Genomic DNA, 11722 nt, shown 5'->3' on the forward strand with positions numbered 1-11722 from the left:
TAAATTGCTTGAACTAAAAAAATTTGCTAGGTCTAATGATGTCCTTTTTTTGAGAATATTACTAAAAATTTCTTACAAAAGGCATCTTTCAACTACACCTCTACCAGCAAAATATGAAAATGCCTTTTTCCCATGTTTTTTCTAATAATTTCCTAGTGGAGCCATTTTGATGCTAAAAATACCATTTGATGCTAAAATTATTAAAAATATTTTAATTCATATTTATTTGATTACAAGTTATGTTGAGCATCAGCAATTTATTTTTTAATATTTTTATTTTAATTTTAGTTACACATGATAAAATATATTTTGGCAGAATGTACTTACATAAAGTATAACTTATTCTATTTAGGTTCCTACTCTTATGGTCATATGTGATGTAATTACTATGGTTGTGTATACAAACACAAGGCTAGGAAAGCTATGACCGATTAATTCTACTGTCTTTCCTATTCCTCTCCCCACTCCCTTCCCTTAATCTTCCTTTGTCTAGTCCACTGGATTTCTATTATTCCTCTCCCCAACCTCCCCTGTTCTGGGTTAGCATCTACAAATCAAAGAGAACATTTGGCCTTTGGTTTTTTGGGATTGGCTTATTTCCCTTAGCATGATATTTTCCAGTTTCATCCATTTACTGACAAATACCATAATTTCATTCTTCTTTGTGACCGAGTAATATGTATGTGTACCCACAGTTTCTTTATCCATTCATCCTTTGAAGGACACCTAGGTTGTTTCCAGAGCTTGGCTATTGTGAATTGAGCTGCTGTAAACATGGATATGGCTTTGTCATTGCAGTATGCTGTTTTTAAGTCCTTTGGGTATAGACTGAGGAGTGGTATAACCAGGTCAAATAGTGGTTCCATTCCAAGTTTTCTAAGGAGTCTCCATACTGCTTTCCAGAGTGGCTGTATCAATTTGCATTCCCACCAACAATGTATAAGAGTAACTTTCTCCCCACATCCTCACCAACATTTATTGTTACTTGTATTCTTTATAATGGCCATTCTGACTGAAGTGAGATGAAATCTCAGTGTAGTTTTAATTTGCATATCTCTAATCACTAGAGATGTTGAACATTTTTTCATATATTTTTTGACCATTCATATTTCTTCTTCTGTGAAGTGTTCATTTAGTTCCTTTGCCCATTTATTGATTGGGTTATGTATTTTTCTGTTAAGTTTTTTTTAAGTTTTTTGTATATCCTGGAAATTAATGCCTTATCTGAGGTATTAGTGGTGAAGATTTTCTCCCAATCTATAGGATCTCTGTACTTGTTCTTGATTGTTTCCTTTCCTATAAAGAAGTTTTTCAGTTTGACACCATGCCATTTATTGATTCTTGATTTTATTTCTTATGCTTTAGGAGTCTTGTTGAGGAATTCAGTTCCAAAGTCAACAGGTTAGAGAGTTGGGCCTACTTTTTCTTCTAATAAGTACAGGGTCTCTGGTCTAATACCTCGGTCTTTAATCTGCTTGAGTTGAGTTTTGTGCAGGATGAGATATAGGGGTTCAATTTCATTCTATTACTTATGGAATTCCAGTTTTCCCAGCATCATTTATTGAAGAGGCTATCTTTTCTCCAATGTATGTTTTTGGTGCCTTTGTCTAAGATGAGATAACTGTATTTAAGTGGATGTGTCTCTGTGTCTTCTGTTCTGTTCCATTGCTCTTCATGTCTATTTTGGTGCCCATACCATGATTGTTTTTACTATAGTCCTGTAATAATATATCTTAAGATCTGGTATTGTAATGCCTACTGAATCATTTTTCATGCTGATTGCTTTGGTTATTCTGGGTTTCTTATTTTCTAAATGGATTTCATGATTGTTTTTTCTAGTTCTGTGAAGAATATCATTGGTATCTTTATAGGAATTGCATTAAATCTGTATAGTGCTTTTGGTAATATGGCCATTTTGATAATATTGATTCTGCTTATCCAATAACATGGGAGATCTTTCCATTTTCTGAGGGCTTCTTCAATTTCTTTTAGTATTCTGTAGTTTTCATTATAGAGGTCTTTCACCTTTTTTGTTAGGTTGATTCCCAAAATTTTTTTAGGCTATTGTAAAGGGGGTAGTTTTCCTGATTTCTCTTTCTGCTGATATATCCTTGGTGTATAGAAATACAATTGATTTATTGGTATTGGTTTTAAATGGGGATAGTTCCTTTTTATTGCTAAATGATATTCAATCATGTGACTACACCACAATTTGTATACTCATTTACCAGTTGAGGGAATCTGGAATTGTTTCCAATTTAGAACTGAAATAAATAAAGTTTATATGAGTATCCATACACAAGTCTGTTTGTGGATTTCATTTCAATTTGGTAAATACCTAAGAGTGGACTTTCTACATCATACAGTACATGTGATTTTAATTTTATAAAAATTTTCCAAGGGTTTTCCAAAGTAGTCATGCCATTTTACATTTTCAACAGTAATAAATGAGAGTTCTAAGTGCTCATCAACACTTGGTATTGTAAACATTTTTAATTTAGCCATTCTTTTGTGTCTGTAATAGTATGGTAATTTATTTACATTTCCATGATTATTAATGATATTGATATTTTCATATTCTTATTGAACATTCATATATCTTCTTAGTTGACTACACATTGATTATTTAGCTGCTATATTTTCTCATTGTTGCATCTGGATATAAGACCTTTGTCAAATATACATTGAAAATACTTTCACCCAATCAGTGGCCTGTTTTTCAATTTCTTGGTAGTACATTTCAAGGCATAGAGTTCTACATTTTATGAAGTTGAATTTATATTTTGGTAAGTGGTATTTCGTGCTGTCTAATAGTCTTTGCCTAGCCCAGGGCTATTAATATAGTTTTCTTCTATGTCTTCTAGAATTATATTAGTTTTGCTTTAATGTTTCATTCAGTGATCTATTCTGAATTAATTTTGTTTAACTTCAGATTATGGAACATTTTGAAATATGAAAACAGAAGAGTAAAATAAACTCACACAATACCCCACCCAGTTTCAACAACTGCCAACATTCTGTCAATCTTACCTAACTTATTCCTCACTAATTCTCTACTCTCAATGATGATGATTAAAGTTCTTTTCAAGATAAAATTTATGACCATCAAAACTTAACAATTCTTAGCTGCACAGTATTGACAAATAGATAATATCTCTAATATTTCTACCACTTCAGAAACTTTCTTCTTTTCTATCCAAACAATCTTCCCCTTCAAGAAAACACTAGTCAGATTGTTCTCACCTTAAAGTAGTTTTGCCTCTTTAATAACTTCATAAAATGAATCATATGGTCTTCATTCTGGCTTCTTTTTTGTCACAAAGAAAATGCTCTCATACACCCTGTCTGGCTACAGGGATCCTACTTCAAAAGGCTGAACCTAGACTTTCCATCCCTCCCTTATTCCAACCAAAGGGCAAAACTTATAGCTATATCCCCCCCACTACCAAGTCAGGTGTATAGCTGCAACCTCCCCCTATTGCTTATGCCCTTGATATTTGGCCAGGAATTCTCCTCTGATGAATTGGTAGTGCATCAGAGATTCTCGCCACCTTATATCATTCTTCACATAGATTTTGAAGTAAGACCACTCCAAGTGTGAATCCTCATTGAGTAGAGTTCTTAATTTGTGGCTGGCTTGGTTTACCCAACAGACAGACTACATATGATTAGAACACCAAATACTGGGCAATTTTGAACAGCATCTCTAAAATTTTCAATTAAAAAAAATTCTAGAGAGAAGCTACTTCAATTCAACATTATAAGTTTTGTGCTACATTGGAAAGTAAATATATTATTCTGAATTGCATATGGGTGGACTCTAAAGGTGTCAATCAAGTCCTGCTATAAAAAAATCATTTATCCTCTCTGGGAGCACCTCCAGGAGGCTGCCTGTGTCACCTACATGAAGAGCCCAACAATGTCTACACTTAGTCATCATCCCTTCCTTCTCCTTCTTTCTTAGCTTCCCTTTGTTTCTCGCCAAAACCCAAGCCGCACAAACATAAACAAGCAGACATCTGTTGTTTTAGATTCTAACTCAGCAAATCCACAATCTCAAAGAAAATGGGACCACATGGGAACTGGAGTTCCTCCTTTGGCTATGCTGCTAGCTCATTACTCTTCTCTGGGATGGTTCTTCAATCTCCCCTGGCTGCTTCTGCAACCACAATATGGAGATGACTGTTGCTTCCCCTTTCAACCCTTCCAGGAGGATATCAATGAACAATCGGAGGCTCTCCTTCAAGACCCACATCACTTCTGCTATTTCAGAAATACAGGCAGAAAACCTTCTACAGATATTAGCTGTCCTGGGAAGAAGCCTTCATTGTGGTACCCAAAGGAAAGGGAAGCAGAGACCCATCAGAAGCCTGAGTCAGAAAATTTGGCTGAACTGGGGCAAAAAGCAGTGACATCTCAGTCAAACTCTTCACTACTGTGGGCTACCAGGTTCCAACCCAGAAAACAGGCATGGGAGAAGGCTAGCTGAAAAAAATCAGAAGAATAGATAAGCAGATAAAGAAGTTGCCTCCAGAGACTCCTAGGTGGTTACTCTCTTAGTCTTGCCCTGCTCCTCTGATCAATCTCAGGGCTGTCTCAAAAACCTGTCCCAGAATCTGTTTCCACTCATCTGTGCTAAGGCGTCTGCTTTTGTGGTCAACTCCTTGGCCACCGCAATCAGAATCAACCTGGAATAAAACATGACATCTTTCTAGCTTTGCACATTATAGCAAATCCAAGTTACCTCACTGAGCAAAGGAAAAGGGCAACTGGCACTAATATTTAATATTTCCTAAAATTAATATTTCTTTTTATTGAGTGAAACCATCATAGAAAAGATAATTAGATCAAGCAATTGCTGAGGTTTTGTTTTGCAGCAGGGACTGAACCCAAGTGCACTTAACCACTGAGACACATCCTCAGTCCTTTTATTTTTGATTTTGAGACAGGGTCTTGCTTAGTTGCTTAGGGCCTTGCTGAGTTGCTGAGGCTGGCTTTGAACTCATGATCCTCCTCAGCCTGCAAATTGTTGGGATTATATGAGTATGTCACCACACCCAGCTACAACCTCAATCTTAATGCCAATCACACAATACAATCTTAACACATTTCTTTCATTGTCTGGCCAAGACAAATGAAATTTTTCACCTTCTACCCCCAAAAAAAACACATTAAAAAATTACTTATTGAGAAGTTATGTTGTGAATAGAATCAGATTGTGATGTGTTAGACTTTTAAAGGGAAATCTACATGGGCAGGAACAAAGCAAGAGAATAAGAAGTTGTTCCATTTGTGAGACTGGATAATTTTGTGTCCATGAGTAATAATGTATTTCTGAGTCTCCAATATCTGTTAAATGAGGAAACTATATTAAATTACTTATAAGGCTCATTAAAGATTAAGTTATCTATAATGGCAGAAATTTGCATAAAGAAATCTTGGAATAGTTGAAATGGAACAAACACAAGACAGACTAGATCTGCACTAAGCACTCATCCAAAGGTAAAGATTTAAAATTCTCTTTCTGTACAAGAGAAGGGAAAAAAGAAACACTAAAATTTGAATCCCTCATTGAAAATATGGACTCTAATAAACAAAACATTTTGTATTCTTGTTTAAGTACTTTTCCTTTCTTAAGAAAATGGTTTTTTGTCCAAGGTTCTCCTCAGAGCAATTTTTACATCCTTATTCCTCAAGCTGTAGATTAATGGGTTTAACATGGGCACCACAATGGTATAAAACAAGGAGGACACTTTCCCTTGATCAAGGGGCAAAATGGAAGGTGGTTTGAGATACATGAAAGCCCCAGAACCAAAGAAAAGAGAAACCACAATCATGTGGGAGCTGCAGGTGCTGAAGGCTTTGGATCTGCCATCTGTGGACCGAATATGAAGGATACTGGAGAGGATGAGGGCATAAGAAATGAAGATGGTGACAATGGGCATTCCAATGTCAATAGCCACAACAATAAAGACAACCAGCTCATTCACATAGGTGTCATTGCAGGAGAGTTCAAGGAGTGGAAGGATGTCACACATGAAATGATTGACAAGGTTGTCAGCGCAGAAGGTCAGACTCATTATGCTTCCTGTATGGGCCATGGCCCCAGCAAATCCCATCCCATAGACACCCAATAAGAGAAGAAAACACACCTGTGGAGACATGGTAACCATGTACACCAGGGGGTTACAAATGGCAACATAGCGGTCATACGCCATCGCTGACAGAATGAAAGACTCAGAGACAACAAAGAAGCAGAAGAAAAAGAGCTGAGTCATGCACCCGGAGTGCAAGATGATGTTCTTCTTTGAGATAAAACTCATCAGCATTTTGGGGGTGATGGTAGTGGAATAACAGAAATCTATTAAGGAGAGATTGAAAAGGAAGAAGTACATGGGGGTATGCAGGTGTGAGTTCAGCCCAATCAGCATTATCAAGCCCAGGTTTCCTATCACAGTGATCATGTAGAAACCTAGAAAGAGGAAGAAGAGGGGGATCCGGAGGCCTGGCTGGTCTGTTAAGCCTGCGAGGATGAACTCTGTCATGGAGGAGTTCTTGCTTGCCATTCTTCCCTTAGGAAAGAGGCGTGTGCGGAAAATAGCAGAGTAACCCTGGGAGAGAAAGAAATATCAGCACAAGCCTCCCAGATCTATCCTTATTCTTGGAAAATAATAGGAAGAGAGATTTGAACTGTGATGGGAAGGTTTTTATCCATTCACTGTGAGCAGTAATGAACTAGCAAGTAATTTAACCTCCAGAGCAGCATACAAGGCTAAACTCTGCTTAGAGACCGAGAACTGATGCTGCTGAAGAGAGGGGCACCAAAAACCAGTCGGGTGTCTTTTAAATCTTGAAGTCGGTGCCTTTTCTATGTTCTTCCTTCTCCTGTCTCTGCTGCAGTTGCTATAGCCTGGTCTGTTCCCTGGAGTGAGTCCTGAGAAGCAGAAGCCACTGTAACTCTGGATCAGCACTGAAAATATAAGAGGTGAAGTTTTGTTGGTTTTGCTGTTTTTTTTTTTTTCCTTATGTAGCAGTTTTACTTATTTTTAATTTTATTTATGTTTTAATCGATACAGCCAGAAGTTTGGCTTTTCCAAGAATTGTTAGCTCAAGTGACTGTAGGTTTAATAATAACTTTTTAAAGCTAATACTTATTTAAGGGTTATAGTGAAGGGCTTTGCTCTAAGAGCTGTGTGACCATATTGTTAACCTCATTTTACAGATAAGACAACTACGATTAAATGATTAGCCCAAAGGAAAAATCTACTGAGCCTCAGTCGGAAGGAGGACTTCAGCAGTGTGACTCTCACAATTTGCCCTTGTAACTACCGTGTTATGTGGCTAACCAGGGTCAGACAGACTCTCCCACTCCTCTAATTAGATCCATAAAGCTATACTTTACTGTCTCTTGTCCAAATTGTCCTGGGAAGAATAAAGACTTGGTGAATAAAAGATGACAGCCTGGAGCTCAGAGCTCACTCCTTCAGCACAGATCAAAGAATCAGATCCTCTAATTTATCTCATAACCCTCTCTGCATTGAACAATGCAACTTACAATTATTAATTTACCGAAGTCCCCTCCAGTTTCCAGAAAGGAGATCGTATCTCTTCCTGACCAGTAGATGACAGGAGAATAGAGTGTGATTCTGGATTGCAGATCTCAGCAACCTTATTATTAAAATAGAGACTCCCTCAAGACTATTTCCTCAGAGACTACCCTCCCTAAAGAAGAAGAAATAGCTGTTTATCCCTTGGAATTGCTTGATTTGGTTTTTAGAGAAAATTCTTTCTTTCAACTATTTGTACAGTAAATTAAGAGAAAATTTTATGGAAAAAAATGATAATCATTACCATTTCTTACATACTCAATAGTGTACCTTACATTTTCCCTTATACTGACTCCTGACTGCCAAGATCCAAAGCACTCTACATATATATCCTGTTTATTTTCTGTCATGATATACATTTCAAAGGTAAGTTGCTCACTCAATGTTTCAGAGCCCACAGTTATGCTTAGCTCTGACTTCAAGCCCCTGATCTGAACCCCTAGACTCAACTACATATATATATAGATAGATAGATAGATAGATAGATAGATATAAAATGATCATCAACCCCTATCTCACACCATATGCTATTAATTCATGATGAATTCGAAACTAAATATAAAAGCTAAGCCTTTAGAGCATTTAGGAGAAAACAGGAGAGTAGGAAAACTATTTTACACAGAAGAGATGATAGCCGTTAAAAGAATATGCTATATTTCAATAGAAAATACTTCTTAAAACCCAGCTCCTCAAAAATCTTTACACCAAGAGTATGAATACCCCAATCAATAAATGGGCTAAGGAACTGAGCAAACACTTCACAGAAGAAGATCTACAAGCAATCAACAGATATATGAAAAAATGTTCAACATCTCTAGTAATAAGGGAAATGCAAATCAAAACTACCCTAAGATTTCATCTCACCCTAATTAGAATGGCTATTATCAAGAATACAAGCAACAATAGGTGTTGGTGAGGATGGGGGGAAAAAGTACACTCATACATTGCTGGTGGGGTTGCAAATTAGTGCAGCCACTCTGGAAAGCAGTGTGGAGATTCCTTAGAAAACTTGGAATGGAACTATCATTTGACCCAGTTATCCCACTGCTTGGCCTATACCAAAGGACTTAAAATCAGCCACATCAATGTTTATAGCAGCTTGATTCACAATAACTAGATAGTGGAACAAACCTAGATGCCCTTCAATAGATGAATGGATAAAGAAACTGCTGTATATATACACAGTGGAATATTATTCAGTCATAAAGAATAAAAATGTGGCATTTGCAAGTAAATGGATTGGGTTGGAGAATATCATACTAAGTGAGATAAGCCAATTGCCATAAAAACAAAGGCTGAATGATTTCTCTGATAAGTGGATGATGATACATAACAGGGGGGTGGGGTGGGGGTAAGGGAAGAATGGAGGAAGGATGGATTGTGTAGAGGGAAATGAGGGTTGGGGAGGGGGCAGGGGGAAAGAAAGATAACAGAATGAGACAGACATCATTACCCTATGTACATGTATGATTACACAAACAGTGTGACTCTACTTCATGCACAACCAGAGAAATTAAAGTTGTACCTCATTTGTGTACAACCGATCAAAAAATAATAAAATAAATAAAATTTTAAAAACATAAATCAAAAAACTCAGCTCCTTTATTTGGGGGGGCAGTTAAGGACATGGTCAAAGGGTACAAAATTACATTTCAAAGATCTTTTGTTCACAATGGTGACTACTGATTGTATTCTTGAAAAATGAGAGTAGATATTAAATGTTCTTACCACAAAATGATTACTGTGTGTTCACGTATATATTAATTAGCTAGATTTAGCCATTCTACAACATATACATATATACATATATATACACAAACTTTAAAACATTATGTTGTACACAATAGATAAATTTTATCTGTCAAATTTGAAAATTTCAAAAAAAGAAAAATATATAAATTAATTTTGATAAAAGTTTACAACTTCTGCTCTTCTAAATAAACCATTAAAAATTATAAAGGCAGACTAGAGAGTGAAAACATTAAAACCTAGGTATCTTTTGTCTTTGATAAATATATATTTTTGTCTTTTGACAAATATGTATCTGTCAAAAGACTCACTTTCAATATGTGAAGAATTCCTACATGTAAATTATTAAAAGACTAAAATATTTAATGGGATGAAGATTGAAACAGATGTTTCAGAAGATACACAAACGGTCACTAAGTATGTGAAAAGTTGCTCAGAGAATGATTTATTAAAGCAATACAAGTTAAAACCACAGTGAGCTATCACTATATAATCACAGAAACTAAAACTAAAAAAGTGACAATACAAAATGCTGTCAAAATGTAAAGCAAATAAATCCCCTTTGTATTGCTGGTAGAAATGTAAAATGGTACAATTATCTGTGAAATTTGCAGTATTTAGTAAAACTAACACACACTTAACCTCTAACCAGCAATTCCATTCCTAAGCATATGCTCCCTAAAAATTAATGCACATGTCCACTCACATGAAGTCCCACACTCGGATAGCCATATTAGCTTTATTCATAATAGCCCCAAACTGAAAATGTCCCAAATAAGCATTAACATAAGAACATATAAATAAACCATGGAATATTCAGAGAATGGAATACAACTCAGCGGTAAAGCAAACAGACTAGTGATACATACAACAACCTGGGTAACTCTTGAAAAGAAATAAGGAATTAGTCTGAAAAAGAACACTATAACACACTGAGCAGATCCTAGAATGCTAAGCTTATAGGAAATTTATTAACCAACAGATAACCTCTGAGGGTCTTTGGAAAAAAGAGTGACATTCATTAATTCATTCAACAACTCTTGAAAAAGTGTGTCAGGCACTGTTCTAAGAACTGCAGAAAATGTATTAACCAAAACAAAGTCCTTCACCATCATAGAACTTCTACTCTACAAGGGGGAAGATGACCAATAAATGAATAACATATATAATATGTTGGAAGATAGTGATAACAATTTTAAAAAAGGAAAGAGAAGAGGAAAGGCAGAGGTTGTGTGATGTATGTTTAAATAGGGTGGTAGGTTAGAACTCTTCGCGAAGGTGATGGTTGAACAAAATCTTGAAAGACCATGGTTAGAGTTGTGCTGACTGGTATCAGTTACTTTAATGCACTACTGGGTGAATGTTGCTTAACATATCACAATGCATTAGTGTCTCCTGCTTCAGACAACAGCTCTACCCAAAGCACTGGCTCTAATGAGGGGATATTAAGCATCATGACAAGTTAGAGAAGGAAAAGACCTTTCTGAGATTTTTACAAAATTACAAGTCACACAGTGAAGATCACTGCCTACACACATTTGTGGACTTTAATCACCCATCGCAACTACTCTAAATGCCCTTAATTTTCAAATCAGCTCTCAGGAAGGGATCTGGGAAGCTCCTGTGTAGAGGGACAAATTGAGTTGACATATAGCCACCTATACTTTAAATCCTTTCACAGAGCCATTTGTCCAAAGGGAAAAGATATTCCTATTTGAAGAAACTCAAGTCTCAATGAGCAAGAATGAAAGCTATATTTTTGATCAGAGTTTTTCTTAATCAAACCATGAAATCACACTACAAGGCTAGACACTCAGCTTTTGACAAGTCCAACTACAATTATAGCACAAATCACTGTATGACTATGTGTATGCACATATCAATATCTGTTTGCCTGTTCACATTGGTGAGACATTGTCAATCAATGCTCCACAATAATGATGTATCATCTGTAAATATACACTTATAATTTTGCTGTTTCCTACAAAAACTCTAATTATCTTAGTGCCTGGTCTTAATCCCACTACAAGCAAATTACAAATGGAGAAAAACAATTAGCAATCATAAACTCTTTTAGGGACTCAAAGGCAGAGAAGACTTCAGGGATTCATTAAAAGTTGCTATTTCTCAAAGAACCTTAGAATTTTCTTGTCTGGATGATGTAACACCAGGAAAAGTTCCTCTGAGTTGATGTCGTTTCAGAGACTTGCCATGAAACTTCATTTCAAATACATTCCAACCATGGCTTCTGCAAAGTCAAATTCATTGATGACTAGCTCCAATATAAGCAAGAAACAGTACAGAAAAATATTCTTTACCATGTTCGTTTTGATAAATTTCCCTTTTCCAAAACCTGAAAGTCTGCT

At 36.1% G+C, this 11722-nt stretch overlaps 1 protein-coding gene across 1 annotated transcript; it reads right to left on the reverse strand.

Annotated features, from left to right (window-relative positions):
* Positions 1 to 5633: 5633 nt before the first annotated feature.
* On the reverse strand, positions 5634 to 6569 carry LOC124958724 (olfactory receptor 8B12). The gene has a single exon (XM_047517093.1). It carries the CDS (start codon positions 6564 to 6566, stop codon positions 5634 to 5636), a length of 933 nt encoding a protein of 310 aa, XP_047373049.1. The 5' UTR covers positions 6567 to 6569.
* Positions 6570 to 11722: the final 5153 nt, after the last annotated feature.

Source organism: Sciurus carolinensis, chromosome 11 (assembly GCF_902686445.1).
Source record: "Sciurus carolinensis chromosome 11, mSciCar1.2, whole genome shotgun sequence".
In the NCBI taxonomy this organism is placed as follows: domain Eukaryota; kingdom Metazoa; phylum Chordata; class Mammalia; order Rodentia; family Sciuridae; genus Sciurus; species Sciurus carolinensis.